Consider the following 20,674-nt stretch of genomic DNA (forward strand, 5'->3'; position numbering starts at 1 on the left):
TACCAGCGTGATGTCCAGGGGCCGCCAGAGAGGTGAATATATCAATATTTTTTATTTTAATTCTTTATTTTACACATCCCTATAGATCCGATACCGATACCCGATACCACAAAAGTATCGGATGTCGGTATCGGAATTCCGATACCGCAAGTATCGGCCGATACCCGATACTTGCGGTATCGGAATGCTCAACACTACTCCCTAGGCATCTCATCACAGCCTAAGAACTAACTACCCCTAAAGAAAGAAGCAGGAAAACTATCTTGCCTCAGAGAAAATCCCCAAAGGATAGATTAGCCCCCCACAAATAATGACTGTGAGTGGAGAGGGAAAAGACATACACAGAAAGAAACCAGGATGAGCACAGGAGGCCAGTCTAGCTAAATAGATAGGACAGGATGGAATACTGTGCGGTCAGTATAAAACACTACAAAAATCCACGCAGAGTTTACAAAAAAATCTCCACACCTGACTAAAGGTGTGGAGGGCAAATCTGCCTCCCAGAGCTTCCAGCAAGACAGAATTAATTCACACTGATAAGCTGGACAAACATAGAAAGCACAGAATGGATAAGTCCACAATCTATGGACAGAAAAGAGCAAGCAAAAACTTAGCTTAGCTGAACTGGTCAGGATAACAGGGAACTCCAAAGAGATGTGAATCCAACCAGGAACCATTTACAAGTGGCACTGGCTGAAGAAAGAGCCAGACTTAAATAGCCGAGCAGAAGAGACGATAAGTGGAGGCAGCTGATGACAGCTAACTCCAAGGAGCAGCCATACCACTAGAAATCACAAGAGGGAGCCCAAGAGCAGAACTCACAAAAGTGCCACTTACAACCACCGGTGGGAGCCCAAGAGCGGAATTCACAACACATCACGCCAGACAAAGGGGTGCAGTCTCTTAAAGTGACAGCGTGTTCCTTACTGTCCATAACAGCACCACCCCACTTACACTACAACACCACCGTGCTTTGAGGAAGGCTTTCATCTGCTCCTGGTGAAGGGAACTCTGGGTTCACTTCCAAGCCGGCTGGACCCTGCCTGTCCTGTGATCTGGTACCCTGGACTGCAGTTGCCTGAAGCTTCAGTAAACTAGGTAAAGAGACTGCAAACCTGTGTCCTCATTCTTCACTGCACTTCCCACCATCTTCACTTACTCACCGGGAGCCCTGGGGACATACTTCACCTGTGGGAAGTTAAACCATCTAGCTGCCAAACCATCACCCCAGAGGACCCCTTTAAGCAGCATCGGTCCCTACTGACCTAATACCACAGGTGGCGTCACGAACATAAACTTTAATCAATATTCCTTTTACAGGGGCGCCCATGGCCACGGACCGGGTCACCGCCGTGACACGTCCCCTTAAGTACTGGACCCGGTACCGAGTGCCCCATGGCCCTGGCGGGTGTTCCACGTGAGCGTGAGAGCATGTGAGTGTGAGCGTGCATGTGAGCGTAAGCGTGAGGGTGTATTTTCCTGTGTGTGAACATGCATGTGTGTGTGAGCGTGCATGTGTATTTTCCTGTGTGTGCATGTGTATTTCTCAGTTTATGATACAGCAAGCAGCAACAACTAACATAATCCTTGCTGCCTGCCATCTCCAGTGACTGTCTACTTGTCAGTGGAACTTTGCAGTCACAAACAAAATGGCTCAGCACTGTGTTCCTAAATGTTATCCTCTCTGGTCCCTTAGCAAACACCCAGAAGGGGAGGAGAGGAGTGACAGCAGTCGTAATGTGAGCTAGTTGTACATTAGGTTTTTGTGTCAAATTTCAGTAGCTGCTCCTCCTAGTGTTTAAAAGTGGAAAAAACAAAGTTTTTCATATTTTACTAAATTTTAAACACATTAAAATATTTTTTAACAAAATTTAAACATTAATTCTTTACATTTTTTCAATTGCTGAAAAACTTTTTGGGGGATGGCACCTTCCCTATAATTTCCCATAATCCCAGAAATCAATGAAATTCGCCATTCACTCAGATTGGACAAATTGCTGTGTACTTCATGGGGTTTATAGGACAGAGGTATAGGCGATCTGTATTTATAATAAGCTGCAATTCAGGAGGTCAACATATTAGAGTGATGTTTTTTGAGGAGTCATTTTGATTGTGTCTGCTCCAAAAGACACCTGGAAAAAATGCTCAAAAAACACTTGAACGATTTTTCCTATAAATTTTTATTGAGAAACAGCTTCATAATCTCATGCGCAGTCCTTTCATCGTTTTTTGCTTTTGATGGGAGTAGAGAAAGTGCTTGTCACTTCTTTGAAGTGGTTCATAATGAAATTCACTTCAAACTAGGCATTGTCCAATCCAAAAGTTGCAAAAATTACCTGAGGAAAAAATAAAAACGCTTCCAAAATACTTGAAAAACTCTTCAAAACCACTTTTGGAAATAGTTCAGGAAATTAAAAAAAAACAGAAGAAAAGTTTCCTGAAGTGGCTTCCACTAGAAAACTCATCATGTTTAAAAGCCTCAAGAAAAACCCCTCTGTGTGTAGATATGCTTATAAGTGATGATAGACTTACCTTTAAAATCCTGTAAATAAACATAGCCGCCTGAGCTTTACATAACGCCACTGCCTTACACAACATCAACAGGGATGTGAAATAAATCCTTGACCTTGCCAGCAAGGCATAGACACATTGGATACGTACAGTCATTGATTAGAGGCATCATGTGATGGATTCATCCAAACTGAATTAGGTCTCAATGAGAAAAAAATAAATAATGTCTCCGCCAGATCTAGTAGACCCGTAGAAGCACGGCAGCGCGAAACGGCCGTCGAATCCTGACACCTTTCGTTCTCCTGTAAGACCTTGCTATGTTTTATTGCCACAATAAAGACTGAAGTTTTCTCCGGATGGTGAGTGCTCTCTTTTGCTTCTTGCATATTGTATTGAACTTTGGCTGTTTTTCACGGAGCACCCGATTCCTTAAAACTGGCATGATTTACGCAGAGCAAGCTTGCTTTCATCCCCTGCCTCTGACATTAACCAGCTGTTAGTGCGGACTTTTTTTCTTTTGTTTGTCTTCTAGTTTACACGAACAATATTTTAATTTTTTCAATTAAACAATGATATTTTTTTTTACCTGTGGTTCATCCTCTTCTATAAGAGTCTGCAATTTCCCTGGCGTACTTTGAATTTGTCGGAGAATTTGAGGCAGGTAAGACAGAGGTTCAGTCTGGGCATCTACTGATAACAAAGAAAGGAATGCAGAATGTCAGAACACGAAGCCACCAAAAGAAAATTGTAATGTCAATGCTACACATTATGTTATAGATGCAATCATATACTACACACCTCGCTTTAAGGGAGCCTGTCACCAGAAAAAAATGCTATCAACCTGCAGATATGGGGTTAATCTTCAGGCTAACAGCGTTATTAAGCTGCCCGGCTCCGGCACTTAGCCAAACGCTGCGGGGAGGAAATTAATATTATCCCCCCACCCCCACAGCGTTCTGGCTTCAGTCACGAGGGCAGCGTCAGTTCGGGTTCACTCACAGCTCTGACAATATAGTGGGGCGGCTGTAACCGTGCCCCCGGTTCTGACTGACACTGGCAGAACATTGGGACCAGCTGTCAGCCGGTATAGGGAGGGCGGTTACAGCCGCCGATCTCTATAAACAGAGAGGTGATTGAACCACAGCCGTGACTGAAACCATAACGCTGCCAGGGGGGATAAAGTTCATTTTCTCCTCACACTGTTCAGGGCAGGTTAGTAAGGCTATTAATCTACAGATTAACCCCATATCTTCTGGTGACAGGTTGCCTTTAAATCTGCAGGTTATCACGATATATACTGACAAGTTATCACGATGTGTACTCATTTAGACGTCTTTTTCATTTAGCTGTTAATTTTTTAGATACATTTAAAACTGTCTTAAAAGAGTATTCTCATGTCTGAAAATTCTCCCCTATCCTTTGGGGGTCTGACTACTGGGACTCCAACCAATCCGAGCCCAGTGTAAATGGAGCGGATGTCAATCAGGCGCATGTGCACTGGGGGAGGTAACTTTCAAAAGTGAGAATACCTCTTTAAGCAAGTAGTCACATGCCTACCCATCGACGGCCTAACACCATCTATTTCCACTATCAGGTGTGGTGCTGACATAATGTTAATAATGAAATAATGTTAGCCCCCATTTGAACTTGACCTTGAACTGAGTTAACCCTTTTGTTGTCTGCTGAATTGGATTCTGGTTCTGCTTTTCTGGTTTTGATCCTGGCTATCCACTTGACTTGATCCATACCTTTTGAGTTTCTCCTCGTAACCAATAGGGTATGTGCACACAGCATCTTTTTGTTTGCCCTGAAGCATCTTTTCTGATCTCCCATTGGACGCCTTGCAGCAGATTTGCCACCAGTATTTTATTTTAATTCCATACATAACATAGCAGCGGCTTCCAAACAAAAAACTGCCAGAAGTATGGACCAGCCACTTCTTTTATTCGCTTCGAAGCCTCAATTGATTGAAAGAAGTTACAAAAGATGGAACATATGCAGAGCATTGTGATATTGCTGAGCATGTCTACATTCTTCTTGGTGTTTTTTAGCAGTTTTTTTGCAGGTTCCAAGCATAATCCAACTAAAAAAGAAGTTGCTTGCACATACCCCTTTGTTTTTCACCTAGCTTGTTAACCATCCCACAGACAACTTGCTCCACCAGTCAAGAGCTACTCTGAGAATGCAACAAAGGTGCTTTTGTAGAGTAAGAAAGTTCTCTCTAAAAGGGTGAATAACAAAGCATTCCTTGAGAACTGCTAAGCAAAAACCTATCTCAAAGACTGGCCTACCTCTAGGGCTACTTTCACACTAGCGTCGGTACGGCCCGTCGCAGTGCGTTCGGCCGACGTACCGACACATGCTGTGAAGTAAACGCACAATGGGGGCAGCGGATGCAGTTTTACAACGCATCCGCTGCCCCATTGTAAGGTCCGGGGAGGAGGGGGCGGAGTTCCGGCCGCGCATGCGCGGTCGGAAAAAGCAGACCCGACGGACAAAAAAACGTTGCAAGCAACTTTTTTTGTCCCGACAGACTGCAAAAACTCATTGCATCCATCGCACGACGGATGCAACGTGTGGCAATCCGTCGCAATGCGTCACTAATGAAAGTCTATGGAGAAAAAATGCATCCTGCAGGCAACTTTGCAGGATGCGTTTTTTCTTCAAAACGACGCATTGTGACGTGCGTCGAATGACGCTAGTGTGAAAGTAGCCTAAGGCTATGTGCACATGTTCAGGATTTTTTTGTGTTTTATTTTGCGTTTTTTTCAGCAGTTTTCCGCGGAAAAAATGCTAAAAAAACGCATACATAAGCATTTCATCATTTTTAATGCATTCTGCAATTTTTGTGCACATGCTGCGTTTTTTCCATGAAAAAAAAACGCATCGTGGTAAAAAAAAACGCAGTATGTTCATTAATTTTGCGGATTTTTCACGTTTTTGATGCTATTATTGCATTGGGAAGCTTCTGGAAAAAAAGCGAAAAATCTGCAAAAAAAACAAAAAAAATGCAGATTTCCTGCAGAAAAAGTCAGGTTTTGTTCAGGAAAATTCTGCACACTTTCCTGAACGTGTGCACATAGCCTAATAGTCTCCATAACAATAGCCATATATTAGTTTGGCACACACAGTATTTCTCTACTACTGGTCTTCACCAAAATGTTGAGATCATTTGGTATAGTTTTAGCTTTTAAAGAAAAAAAAACAATAAGCAAAGCAATCAAAAATATTAAACAAACATTAAAAATTGGATGACACATGAATGGCATACAGATGATACCTGAGATGGTATCTGAGTGCCGTCCAATTTTATCACGGACCCAGAAACTTGCATTGGCTAGTTTGATCCGTGACTTGGATTAAAATCAGACATGTCTCTGCGTTTTGGTGTGAACCACTCCATCTTCAAAAATACACGGAACTATGAACAGCACCATATGCTATATTACTCATGTGTTCTATATCTAAAATTTGAATGAGCCCTAAATGTGATTACAAGATTGCAAAAGTGATTGACAGTCTGAGATCCTAGATAAGTTGGTAGTGAGCAAATAAATAAGAAGGTTGTAAATAGTTTTTAGTTGAAAAGTTAATAGAGTTTGCGCACTAAATTTTACTATCAAATATTGAACTACGGTACATGTTTCTTTCTATATTCAGACCTGACTCTCTTGGATCATCAAATAAAACACTATCAAAGCCACTTCCAGATTCCACATCTTCATCTTCCATAAGATCTTCGGGGGCAGGTTTTCTCAGGCCTTCTGTCTGCTTAGATAATATGTTGTACTGGAAAGATAAAGCATGTTTAACAATTGAAGCACATTACTAACCACTTAGTGACTGAGACACATTTGGCCTTATTGAGGACCTTTCAACAGTTTGAGCATGTGAAACTGGCCACATTCATAAAATAATGGCTGCAGCGCTGAATAAAGCTTAGTTTCATTTTTTAATTTCCCACCTTTATTGCAGAGATATTAGCGTATACTGTAAGGTTTAGGTTAAAATTCATGATAAACCCAACAGGAAGTTACCAGAGATTTCACTCTGCTGGCATGCACTTTGTTTCCTGTATGGTGCAGGCCAATTATAAGCAGGAGGTGCCATGTAGAGAAAAAAGAACATGTCACAAGAAGGTCAGAAGAAAATGCTTTATCCTGTGAGATGTTATGATATACAGCCCTGCTCTTAGCCCTGATCTCTGGAACTACTGTATAGAGTGAAGCAGAGCCGAGTGAAATTTCAAAACACCTCCAACTTTAATATCACAGCAATCAGTGTTGGGGGAAGGGGAACAGCAAGACTGAGTGTGATTATATATTCACTAGATGGTGGCCCGATTCTAACGCATCGGGAATTCTAGAATATGCATGTCCACGTAGTATATTGCACAGCTCACGTAGTATATTGCACAGCCACGTAGTATATTGCCCAACCACGTAGTATATTGCCCAGCCACGTAGTATATTGCCCAGTCACATAGTATATTGCCCAGCTACGTAATATATTGCCCAGTGACGTAGTATATTGCCCAGTCATGTAGTATATTGCCCAGCCACGTAGTATATTGCCCAGCCACGTAGTATATTGCCCAGCCACATAGTATATTGTCCAGCCACGTAGTATATTGCCCAGTCACATAGTATATTGCCCAGTCACGTAGTATATTGCCCAGCCACGTAGTATATTGCCCAGCCACATAGTATATTGCACAGAGCCACGTAGTATACAGCACAGACACGTAGTATACTGCCCAGTCACGAAGTATATTGGCCAGTCACATATGTAACAGGTTAAAAAATACTTAAAATAAAAAATAAACATATACTCACCTTCCGAGGGCCCCTTGTAGTTCTGGCGCTTGTGTGCGGTGCACGCGGCAGCTTCCGGTCCCGGGGTTGGTATGAGCGCAGGACCTGTGATGACGTTGTGGTCACATGACCGTGACATCATAGCAGGTCCTTCTCGCATAGCATCCTTGCCACCAGAACCTGCCGCTTGCACTGCCGAGGAGAGGACTCGAGGTCGGAGGATGAGAATAACGGTTTTTTTTTAATTATTATTATTTGTAACATTAGATATTTTTACTATTGATGCTGCATACGCAGCATCAATAGTAAAGAGTTGGTCACACAGGGTTAATAGCTGCATTAATGGAGGGCGTTACACCACAGTCCATTAACGCTGGCATTAACCCTGTGTGAGGGCTTACTGGAGGGGAGTATGTAGCGGGCACTGACTGCGGGGAGGAAGGAGCGGCCATTTTGTCGCCAGACTGTGCCCATCGCTGATTGGTCGCCGCAAAACAGCCACGACCAATCAGCGACTTGGATTTCCATGACAGTGGCTGCGACCAATGAATATCCGTGACAGACAGAAGGACAGACAGAAAGACGGAAGTGACCCTTAGACAATTATAAAGTAGATCTTACATGTCACAGCACACATTGTAAGGAAAGGGTTACAACAGAGCTATGGTTCATTGCTAACATCTCCAGCTTTAATTTCTGAACAGCAAGTGTTGAGTGAGCTGGTACAGAAGAGCTGAGTGTCATTACAAACACATTCAGCTTTCATCCCAAAGCAGTCAGTGTGGAAGAAGTAGAGCCAAGCTGAGTTTAATTACAAACACCTCTACAGCTCTCTTCTCACAGTGATGTCAATTCATCTGTATCCCCTCTGCTCCACACAGACTGCTGTAGGATAAAAGCTGAAGGTGTAATCACACTCTGCCTCTATAGTATACATGAGGTGCAGAGATAAGGGCTGTGAGAAGTTATGTCTAATTATTTAATCTCACGGGAGAAAGCATTATTCTTATGACCTTCTGAGAAACATGTTCTTCTTTCATCTACATGACACCACCTATCGGAAATAGATTGGCACTAGAGTTCTAGTCCTCTTCCTCTCTGAAGAGACAATTTGCATATTTCCCAGAGGAGCATTGCAAGACTTAAAAGTCTCCTCACCTTGGCATGTCAGGCTTAACATGTCACTCTCCGCAAGAAGAAACGTTACCCCTTGGATCTCGGTCAGACACCTCTCACCCAGCCAAACTAGATCTCGCACTTTGCATTGACGAGGGGCAGTACCCCGAAACACAGTGCATGTAAATTCAGATTTTGGTTTTGGCTTTTATCCTAAGTCATGTGGCAAGGCTCGTTAGAGGATCAATACTGACTTTTAGGATTTCTACTTCCAAAAGTTGGCACTCTGAAGAGACAATTTGTATACTTCACAGAGGAGCATTGCAAAGCTTAAAACTCTCCTCACCTTGACATGCCAGGCTTGACATGTTACTCTCCATAAGGAGAAATGTTACCCCTTGGATCAAAGAACTTTATGACATAGGATGTGAAAATGAAAAAAATATTTTTTTTCCAGTAAAATTATTATTTAAAACCCCAATATTTTTCAATTTCTCACAGGTTAAAGAGATAAAATTGACCCCACAATTAATTGTTGCACAATTTTTCCTGAATGCACTAACACCCCATATGCAGTTGAAAGTTATGTGTTCTCAGAAAGGAAGGAGCACTTGTTCATTTTTGAAGCGCAAATTTGTCTGGAATATGTTGCAGATACCATGTTGCATTTGCAGTGACCATCAGATGCCAAAACAGCAGAAACCTCCCCAAAGTTACCCAATTTTGGAAACTAGACCTCTCAAAGAATTAAGATAGTGATGTGGTAAGTATTTTGAACCCACAGGTACTTTACAGAACTTTATAACATTGGGACATGAAAAAGCAAAATTATGTTTTTTTTCGGGTAAAATTTTGTTTTAGCCCCAAATTCTTCATGCGGTAATAGAAAATGGATCTCACAATTTGTTATGAAATTTATACATGACATGGCAATACCCCACACACAGCAGGGCTCGAAAAGATGAAATACCACTGGCCACTGCATAACCCCCACACCACTCTTCTTTAGGACCTGCTTGTTTACTCTGCTTGTGATATATCCTGCATCTGGCTCAGTTTTAATTATCTAGTAAAGAGGAGTACAGGCATCTCCCCTCTGTTTCATACCTGAATGCATCTATAAGCAAATCTATTGTGAGATAGGAGTTTGCATAGACTTTTCTGCTCAATGCATCACCTAAGTGCAGTACTTAAATGTGCTGCAATGAATTAGACCAGAATTGAGCCAGAAGAGAACTGAAAGTAAATGGATACATAGTCACAGCAAACAATCTTTTTGTTTGTTTGCACTCTCACCACCATAATCCTTCACTTCCTACTATCCCCCCAATCTTGACACCTAATAATGAACTTTCCCTCCATCCCCCCCATATATCTCACCGCCTCCAGAGAACTGTTCCTCATCATACAATCCGATATCTCCAAACACAGACCGCCACCTCATGCCCTCTCCTGCTCCAACATACTAGCACTTTCTCTGCTCCTCTCACTGCTAGTGATATCTCTCCAAATACTGGTCCTCCTCACCACATCCCCACAGTCACTTCTACTTCCCATCCATGATCTATCACGAATTTCCACAACCTTTCTAACCTCATACCCATTTGTCCAGCCTCCTCCAGTTCCCCTAAGAGGGGCTCTATGGAACGCTCGCTCTGTCTGCAACAAAGTTTCATACATACATGATCTTTTCATTTCCTTCCTTGGCATTACTGAAACCTGGCTCACCCCCTCTGACACAGTCTCTCCAGCAGCAATTTCTTAAGGTGGGTTTAAATTTTTTCACACATCCCGCCCCAGCTACAAGCATGGTGAAGGAGTCGGTTTTCTCCTGTCAGATAAATGCTCCTTCACCCTAATTCCACTGCTATCCTCTGTTACTCTCCCCTCTTTTGAGGTGCACTAATTTCCTTTCCACTGACATCCCCACTATCATTATGGGTGACTTCAATATCTCCATTGACACTTCCCACTCAGCTGTCTCTAAGCTTCTATCTAACACCTTGATATACACTCACTTTCTGAATCTCTTCTCCCGCTTGTTCCTTACGCAACGCAGATGCTGCTGCCGCTTTATAAAGCAGCACAAAAGCTGCAGCTCTCTAATCGATCGCCCCCCTCACACACACTAAAACTCTCACATTCAACAGACAATCCTGGCACACCAGCCTGACTAAAGAACTCAGGCTGGCTTCTAGGGTTGCTGAACAGAAATGGAAAAGATCCCACTCCAATGAGCACTTCATCATTTTCAAACAGTCTCACACTACTTTTAAGTCCACACTCACTGCAACAAAACAAACAAACTTCTCATCTCTCATATCTTCTATTTCCCAAAACCTGAAACAGCTATTCAGCACTTCAATTATCTCCATCCCTCAGTGTCTTCTCCTTATCATCTCAGCTAAAGACTTTGCCTCATTTTCAAACAGAAGATTGATAACATCAGAGAAAGTTTTGGCATACAGTCCCCACAGCCCCTATGCATAACTATTCAACCCTCCTCCTCCAAAACCAGCTTCTACGCCATTACATAAGATCAACTTTCCTCTCTACTCTCCAGATCACATCTCACCACCTGTGCACTTTACCAGATTCCATCCCACCTCTTCCAAAAACTCACCACAGGCTTCATCCCAACCCTAACCCATCTCTTCAACCTATCTCTAACAACTGGTGTCTTCCCTTCTTGCTTCAAACATGCCTCAATCACATCCATCCTCAAAAAGCCCTCACTTGAACCATCCTCTGTATCTAGCTATCGCCCCACATAACTTCTCAACTGGGCCTCAAATGTTCTATAACAACACAGAACTCTCTACCACAACAAATCAGATTCTCGTGGAATCCTTTAAATGAAACCTGAAGACCTTCCTATGTGACCCTATTACTGCCCCTGATACCCCAATACTGAGCCGCTGCTGCCGTATGTATCCCTATTACTGCCCGATACCCCAATACTGAGCCGCTGCTGCCGTATGTGTCCCTATTACTGCCCCTGATACCCCAACACTGAGCTGCTGCTGCCGTATGTGTCCCTATTACTGCACCTGATACCCAAATACTGAGCCGCTGCTGCCGTATGTGTCCCTATTACTGCACCTGATACCCCAATACTGAGCCTCTGCTGCCGTATGTGCCCCTATTACTGCTCCTGATTCCCCAATACTGAGCTGCTGCTGCTGCTGTATGTGTCCTTATTACTGCTCCGGATACCCCAAAACTGAGCCGCTGCTGCCGTATGTGTCCCTATTACTGCACCTGCTGTGTGGTTCTCTGTGCCCTCTTAATTCTGAAACAACTCTCTACAATATAGTAATGCTGGGTGCAAGTGCCCTAGAAAACAGTGCCCATATTTTGCCCCCTAGAAAGTAATACTGCCCTGTGTGCCCCTTTGATAGCCACAGTGACTTGAGTTCTCCTATAACAAGAAGTGCTCACTTTACATTTAATGATGTCCCGAGTCTCCCCCTGTACAGCTCCTCTATACACAGCATGATGCAGTACCACCCACACAGTATACTGACCCCTTAGTAGCCCCCAAACTGTTTGATGGCTCCAACAATGTATAATGACCCCACACTGTAATCTCCATACTGTATGATGGCCCCCTATATAGCCTCCATATAAAGTAGCATAATGCACCAAATAGTCCACAATTTAGTATAATGCAATCCCCATAGGCAGACTCTATAGCATACGGCAGCCCCCATAGTCAGACCCTGTAATAAGGCAGCCCCCATAGTCAGACCCTGTAATTAAGGCAGCCCCCATAGGCTGACCCTGTAATAAGGCAGCACCCTCATAGTCAGACCTTGTAATAAGGCAGCACCCCCAGTCAGACCCTGTAATAAGGCAGCACCCCCATAGTAAGACCCTGTAATAAGGCAGCACCCCAATAGTCAGACCCTGTAATAAGGCAGCCCCACATAGGCAGACCCTGTAATAAGGCAGCACCCCCAGTCAGACCCTGTAATAAGGTAGCACCCCCATAGTCAGACCCTGTAATAAGGCAGCCCCCCATAGGCAGACCCTTTAATAAGGTAGCCCCCCATTGTCAGACCCTGTAATACGGCAGCCCCCCATAGGCAGACCCTGTAATAAGGCAGCCCCCCATAGTCAGACCCTGTAATAAGGCTGCCCCCCATAGGCAGACCCTGTAATAAGGCAACACCCCTATAGTCAGACCCTGTAATAAGGCAGCCCCCCCATAGTCAGACCCTGTAATAAGGCTGCCCCCCATAGGCAGACCCTGTAATAAGGCAGCCCCCCATAGTCAGACCCTGTAATAAGGCGGCACCCCCATAGTCAGACCCTGTAATAAGGCAGCTCCCCATAGTCAGACCCTGTAATAAGTCAGCCCCCCATAGGCAGACCCTGTAATAAGGCAGCACCCCATGGTCAGACCCTGTAATAAGGCAGCCCCCCCATAAGCAGACCCTGTAATAAGGCGGCAGATTCCATTAAAAAAAATACTCACCTCTCTTCTTCCTGGTTCCTGCGCTGCTCCCACTGATCTCCTGACAGCAGGCGCCGGGCAGTGACGTGATGCCAAGAGATTATAGAATCTGTAGCAGGAGGGAATGGTCCACAGTGTCAAAGGCAGAAGACAGGTCCAGGAGAAGGAGGACAGAGTAGTGTGGCTTGTTCTTGGTGGTTAGTAGGTCATTGGTGACTTTAGTCAGGGCAGTTTCAGTTGAGTGATGGGGTTGGAAGCCTGATTGTAACCGGTCAAAGAGGGAGCAGGAGGACAGGTATGAGGACAGTTGAAGATGGACATGCTGTTCCAGTAGTTTTAATGGAGAAGAGATATCGGGCAATAGCTAGACACAGAGGATGGGTCGAGGGAGGGCTTTTTGAGGATGGGTGTGATCTTGGCATGTTTGAAGGATGAGGGGAAGACACCAGTTGTGAGTGAAAGGTTGAAGAGGTGTGTAAGGCTGCTTTCACACATCAGGTTTTTGGTTTCAGGCACAATCCGGCAGTTTCAGGCACAATCTGGATCAGTTTTTTTCTTACGCCTGATCCGTTTTTTCCCCATAGAGTTGTATTACTGCCGGATTGTGCCTGAAGGACATGCGTTTCATCTGTTTTGTGCTGGATCCGTCCCTTCAGGCTTTTTTGCCGGACACAAAAAAGGTCTCCTGCAACGTTTTTTGTGTCCGGCGAAAAAGTCTGAAGGGACGTATCCGGCAATAAACGCATGGAACTGATGTGTGAAAGAGCATTTCTGGCGACCGAATCCGTTTTTAATACACTGAGCATGCCCAGAAGCTATGTTTTTGATTCTGGCATGGAGAACGAGAACTCTCTCTCTCTCTCTCTCCTCAAAAGACATTGTCACGCACGCGCCCAGACTGGTTGGCGCAGGCATACGGGGGTGTGGCCCCACTGGACCACAGACCAAACTTCCCTGGAAGGGGCGTAACTAAGTAGATTCCTAGGTGTTCGCTGGAGCCTCTGATGGTGAGGTCAGACTTGTGCAATAGGAAGCTACCAGGTGCCACTCCAGGGTGATGTCTGGCTGTGGCTGCTGATCCCACTAAGGAACGGAGCGGGCACGGCTGGCACACTGGCTGACAGGTGGGCACGGCTGGGACACAGGCAGGCAGATGGGTACAACAGACACTGGCGGGCAGGCGGACACGACTGGCTCTCTGGTAGGCAGGCAGGTACGGCTGGAACATAGGAAGAACCGGTAGGGACCGGTCTGCAGGCAGGTATGTGAAACAGGTGGTGTGTGAACATGATCATACAGACTTGTTCACTGTGCAAGTAGCCCATGTGTTCCTGTTTCCATAATTGTTCTCTTGTGTCTACAAGACTGGGGAGTTCCACCACTCCTCTTGGGCTATCTGCACAAAAGCTGTTCTACCCTGTATGCACACATGGATTTTTCCTCTCTGAACCCTGTTCACACAGGTTATATACAGATGATCAGGTTTTTAAATACATCAGATAGGGATTGCATACATTAGTTAGGACTGCTCTGATAAGGGTATACCGTGAAGATTGGTAGAGCAGCTTAATATACATTTTTTGCAAAAAACGTATCAACCAAATACCCTGTTTTTTACATCTTTTACTAGCACTTGCGGATTACTGCAACATTTTTTCAAACTGAGTGTTTTTGGTTTTACTATTCTCTTTTGTGTCTTCAGGTTTCTTGGTGGTGTGTGAACATGATCATACAGACTTGTTCACTGTGCAAGTAGCCCATGTGTTCCTGTTTCCATAATTGTTCTCTTGTGTCTACAAGACTGGGGAGTTCCACCACTCCTCTTGGGCTATCTGCACAAAAGCTGTTCTACCCTGTATGCACACATGGATTTTTCCTCTCTGAACCCTGTTCACACAGGTTATATACAGATGATCAGGTTTTTAAATACATCAGATAGGGATTGCATACATTAGTTAGGACTGCTCTGATAAGGGTATACCGTGAAGATTGGTAGAGCAGCTTAGTATACATTTTTTGCAAAAAACGTATCAACCAAATACCCTGTTTTTTACATCTTTTACTAGCACTTGCGGATTACTGCAACATTTTTTCAAACTGAGTGTTTTTGGTTTTACTATTCTCTTTTGTGTCTTCAGGTTTCTTGGTGGTGTGTGAACATGATCATACAGACTTGTTCACTGTGCAAGTAGCCCATGTGTTCCTGTTTCCATAATTGTTCTCTTGTGTCTACAAGACTGGGGAGTTCCACCACTCCTCTTGGGCTATCTGCACAAAAGCTGTTCTACCCTGTATGCACACATGGATTTTTCCTCTCTGAACCCTGTTCACACAGGTTATATACAGATGATCAGGTTTTTAAATACATCAGATAGGGATTGCATACATTAGTTAGGACTGCTCTGATAAGGGTATACCGTGAAGATTGGTAGAGCAGCTTAGTATACATTTTTTGCAAAAAACGTATCAACCAAATACCCTGTTTTTTACATCTTTTACTAGCACTTGCGGATTACTGCAACATTTTTTCAAACTGAGTGTTTTTGGTTTTACTATTCTCTTTTGTGTCTTCAGGTATGTGAAACAGGTAGGAACCTGTTCAGACAGGAGGACTAAGTAACAAATAGAGAAAGACCGCAAGAGCGGATGCAGAGCGAAAGCAAAAGAGCTAGAACCAAGAACAGAAATGCAGGAGGCTGAGTACGAGTAGAAGGTGGAACGAAGAGAAGAGAAGGAGAAGGCAAAGCCAAGGACGGAGCCGCAAGAGGCGGAGCCAGGAGCAGAGACGCTGGAGGCGGAGCCAAGAGCGGAGATGCTGGAGGCGGAGCCAAGAGCGGAGACGCTGGAGGCAGAGCCAAGAGCGGAGACGCTGGAGGCGGAGCCAAGAGCAGAGACGCTGGAGGCGGAGCCACAGAGCAAAGCCACAGAGTGTGAAGCAAGGTCAGAGTGCAGAGCAAGGTTACAGAGAGCAGAGCTGAGGGAAAAGCTGAGAGACACAGAAGCACAGGTTGTGGTAGAACTGAGCAAAGAGAAGCAGAGCCACAGACAGTGGCGAACAGAGCAGAAAAGGCAAACCAAGACAGATATGAACAGACAGTGGAATAGGACTAGAGTAAGACAGAGTCAGGAACGAGACAAGACACAGAGACATAGACAAAGGCCAGGGTACGAAGCCCCGCTGGGTGGCTACACAAGACAGAGACCAGGGTACTAAGCCCCACTGGGTGGCTACACAGGACTAAGACCAGGGTACAACGCCCCCCTGGGTGGCAGACAAGAGAGAGTAACCGAGACAGGACCTGGCACCTCAGCAGCTAAGAACTGACTGAGGGAGTAAGTTGCACAGGCCCAGTCCACATGGTGGAGCTGCACTATATACAGGAGGCCTCTAGGTAATTGGTCAGGAACTGATTAGACAGATGCACCTGATTCCTATAAGAACCAGAGAGTTCAGGCGCCGGCCCCCTATACACATAGCCATGAAGCATGCACAGAGCAGAGACACAGAACATGGTGCTGGCATGAAACAGAAACCACATCATGGCCTGGAGCAGTGGGTAAGATTGTGTGAGAGATGTGAGGCCATGCTGAGATGCCAGCAGAGTTGTTACAGACATGCGCAGTACATAGAGCCGGATCCAGCTAAAAAACGGATCCGGTGCATCAGTTTGCATCCGTTTTTTCACTATGTACACCGAATCCGTTTTTTAGCAAATTTGCCGGATTGTGCCTGAAACCAAAAACCTGATGTGTGAAAGTAGCCTTAGGGTTGGGGTGAAGACTGTGGTGAGGTTATGGATGAGGTGAGATGGGAGCGGGTCAAGCATGGAAGTTGTGAGATGTGATCTAGACAGGAGGGTGGAGAGCTGATCTTCTGTCATGGTGGAGAAGCTGGTTTTGGAGGAACAGGGTTGAGCAGCTAATAGGGGCATTGTGCGCTGCGGGCAAAAGCTTTCTCATAAGAATAAAGTGGCATACAATCATTTGGGGTTGGTCTCCAATATGTTGCGCATTGATCTCAATTCAGATTTTAATATGCTGTAAATAAAGGTTATAATCAAATGGCAGAAATTTAAGTTAAGACTTCAAAAAGAGTTTTCTGATTCTTAGCATAGATTGGCTTCCTTGTTCATGTTGTATAACATGGCAAGTATTGAATATTATAACGGTAGTCCTTTATATTGATATATAGACGTCAAACATTTTAAAAATGATTAATTTTTTTAGAAACCAGCTCATTCATGATTTTAGGATTTCTGGTGTAGCATGTCTAAGACGCAGCCATAGCCACCATTCTACCTGCTGGAGCTTGTCCACTATGTCCAATGTTTGCTTCAGCTTGACACTCAATGCTTCCAGATGATACATGATGGTGACATCATCTGTTATAGCCACACCACTGCTTTGGCAGTCATGTTGTTGGTCTAAAAAAAAATAATATTGCAATGGAAATAAGTTAAAATATACATGTGATACATGTGGGGGATGCATAAATAGGTAGCATTAAATGCTGCAAAGTTAGGAGCAATTGTAGGGTTGAACAAAATGAAAAAAAAATGATTATTAGAAGTTGTCGGTGCTTTGTTTAGATTTTGGACTACTGAGTGATGTTTGACAAGCTTCTTAAAGGAGTTTTTAACATTGATGGTCTATCTTTAATATAGGTCATCAATGTCTGATTGGTGGTGGTGTGACACCCATCTCCTTTACAGATTATCCATTCCCAGTGTTGGCGGTGGGTGAAACTGCTCAGTTATGGAGCTGCACAGCACAGCTCCATCAACTGTATAGTGGCCGCGGCCTGGTAACGCACATCCGACCCCTAGTCAAATCAAAACCAGAACAGCTGATCGGCGGGGGTGCCTGATTTTGCACCCCCACCAATAAGACATTAATGACCTATCCTAAGGATAGTCCATCTGTGCTAAAGTCTTGGACAAACTCTTTAAACTGTTTGCTGGTGGTAACTAAGCAAGCACTAGGTGGGGTGTAGCAGTGCACAAAGAAACAATGTTTATCCGTGTCCAATGTCTACATTTCATCTGATTTTACTTTTATGACCTGTCAGAAGACATTGAAATTTGTGTTCTGCAGTTTCTATGAGCATTTTTCCGACATTGTAAATACTAAAATCTTCCCACAGACTTTTAAGCTTTTTCTATATTATGCACATCACCAAGTAGTAGTGACCTTATTACAATGGAATTTCATTACGTTTTACTAGGCATGTCCCACTAAGACAGAATAGCTTAAGCATCTTCTTGTCACATTCTGGTCTGTGGTTTGCTTGATTTCTATTGTCCTTTTATTTGCAATCTTTTATTACTCTGGGACACTATGCAAATAAAGGCTTATAATTAGACATTCAGATCAGTGCAATCACAAAGCAATTTCGACAAATGAAAAACAAGCTGCATACTAAAGTATAGAAGAGGGGGTCAAAGACCACAACTGTTATTTAGCATAGCTGCTACATAGAAAGTGAAGCTACTGTAGGTTTTATACCCATATGATTAGCTTACCGCACAATCTATACCAATTGCCCACTTAACATGATAAATATTTTAAAATCTGTTAAGGTTCCAGGCAAATAAACAAAAAAAGACTTTGAGAAAGAACAGTAGGACTTACAGTAAAACTGTAAAAAATAAAAAAGGAAAACATTTAATATCTACTTACCGGAACTGGATGGCACTGATACTGTCACTCTCGTATTGGTTTTATTCGTTTTAGAAGTTTGCAATGAAGACAATCTTCCAGGTGCAGTAGAAACCGAGCTTAGAGATGAATATCTCTGCAGTCCGTGTGCCCCTAATAACCATTCACGTAAATGCTGCACTTCTTCTTGAAAGCAAGTATATACTGCCAGGCAAGCTTGAATGCTGCATAAAAACAAAAAACATAATTGAAGACATAATAAAGTAACTAGACCAGGGCTGGACAATTTACATGAGTAAGAGAAACAAATTCTTAGTGTAAATGCAATCAAAATTGCCCCAATTGCAAATTAGGATTTAGGGATTCTGTTCTGTAGAGCAATAAAACAAAACTGAAACTTTTCGGGCCTATGGATCAGATGTATGTCTTTAGAAAAAAGAATGAAAAAAGCGCCATGCCTACAGTGAAGCATGGTGGTAGCTTGGTGATGCTTTATGGCTGCTTTGCTTCCTCTGGCATTGGAAACCTGCATCATGTGGAGGGAAAGATGGATTCAATCAAGTATCAGTAAATTCTAGAAGAAAATGTCATACTTTTTGTGAGGAAGCTGAAGATTGGGCATTATTAGACCTTTCAACAGGGCAATGATGCCAAGCATGTCTCAAAGCTCACCAAGGCTTTGTTTTAGAAATTCTAGAAGATTCCCCTGTGGCAATTAGAGTGGCCTAACTTGAGCCTCTTTGAAAATCTTTTGTGGGATTTGAAGAAAGCATGTGCAGCATGCAAATGCAAGAATATTAGTGAATCAGAGGCATTGCCCATGAGGACTGGGCAAAGAATCCTCAAAATCACATCCAGAAGCTGGTGTTTGGTTACGCTTCATGTTTGCAGCAGGTCATAACAGCCAAAAGTGCTGTACTAAGTACTAAAGTGGTTTGTTATGAAAGGGTTTAATACTTCTGAGACTGCAGTAGTTACTATAAGTGGTATTTTTGTGTTGAATTAGGAAATAACTTTTGTTATATTAGTTGTTTTGAACAATTGTAATTGTTCTTGTTTGAGTGCTTTATATAAAACTGCAGAAAGTTTGTAAATTTTGCTAATGAATGTAATTGTTTTTTGAATAATTTTGATTACAACTGTAAGAACTTATTTATACTTTTTCAAGTGGTTCAATATCAGACTTTTAATTTTAACTCTAAATAATAGCTTCCACATATATGTCATTGTGTGATATAATAATGTAGTGTGACTAATATGAGCACATATGTGTTCTTTCTTACTCATCTCTTACCGTTCATAAAAACCACTGTCAATTTTTAACACCTTTACTTTTAATTTCTCTTTTTTAAGGATTCTTTCTTCTCCGACACCACTCATTGATACTTTTTCCTTCTTGTCTTTCATAATGTCTTCTTTAATAACTTTCCAAAGTCGATCATTTGAATCTTCTGTTGAAATCATTTCTTTTAGGAAAGACTTGCAATTTAGAGCCAACTGATTTGATACCTAAATAACAAAAGTACACATCATTAAAATGAATTTAAAGTAAATAAGTGTAATAAATTTAATTTTGGCCTGCTTCCACTTTTTTTAAGCACAATGAGATAAGTACACGTTACATAGTTTCTTAATAAAATTATAGATAAGGTTCTGATCGAGTTTTGTTTCTGTTCGTATGTTTTTGACAGAATTAATATTATAGTCTATGCTGCTTCTTGCTCTCAAAAACACTAGAAACTAAACCTCATTGTATATCAAAAGGATCGATTAGGATTAGTAAGGATCATAATTCTGTTACTATACAAGTTGACTTGACTATACTAATGCACACATTTATACCTTTACAAACTCAATAAAAAAAATAATGTGAACTGTGCCTAAATATGTAAAATGTCCTGATGTAAGCAAAACGCAAATGGATGTGGCAAAAGGTATCTGTTCCAATTTCCCCAACAATGTGCTATTTTGTATTTAACCCTTTCCGGACTAAACGATTTTTCTGTTTTTGTGCTTTTGTTTTGTCCTCCCCTTTCTCTAGAGTCATACATTTTTTATCTGCTCACCTTCTCATCCCTGTCCTCCTCACCGGTCACCTATGTTCAGCAACCTGCAC

The 20,674-nt window shown here is 42.9% G+C and overlaps 1 protein-coding gene across 1 annotated transcript in view; it reads right to left on the bottom strand.

The window, feature by feature from the left end:
* Positions 1-20,674, bottom strand: part of LOC138637623 (dynein axonemal heavy chain 5-like) — a 569,265-nt gene that overhangs the window by 506,318 nt on the left and 42,273 nt on the right. Inside the window, exons 7-11 of the mRNA XM_069726456.1 lie at positions 19,853-20,067; positions 18,580-18,782; positions 17,200-17,324; positions 6,174-6,300; positions 3,098-3,201 (exon numbers count right to left, since the gene is read on the bottom strand). Coding sequence (XP_069582557.1) covers positions 3,098-3,201; positions 6,174-6,300; positions 17,200-17,324; positions 18,580-18,782; positions 19,853-20,067 — 774 coding nt within the window. The remainder of the gene's footprint in view (positions 1-3,097; positions 3,202-6,173; positions 6,301-17,199; positions 17,325-18,579; positions 18,783-19,852; positions 20,068-20,674) is intronic.

This window comes from Ranitomeya imitator, chromosome 5, assembly GCF_032444005.1.
Source record: "Ranitomeya imitator isolate aRanImi1 chromosome 5, aRanImi1.pri, whole genome shotgun sequence".
Taxonomy (NCBI): Eukaryota; Metazoa; Chordata; class Amphibia; order Anura; family Dendrobatidae; genus Ranitomeya; species Ranitomeya imitator.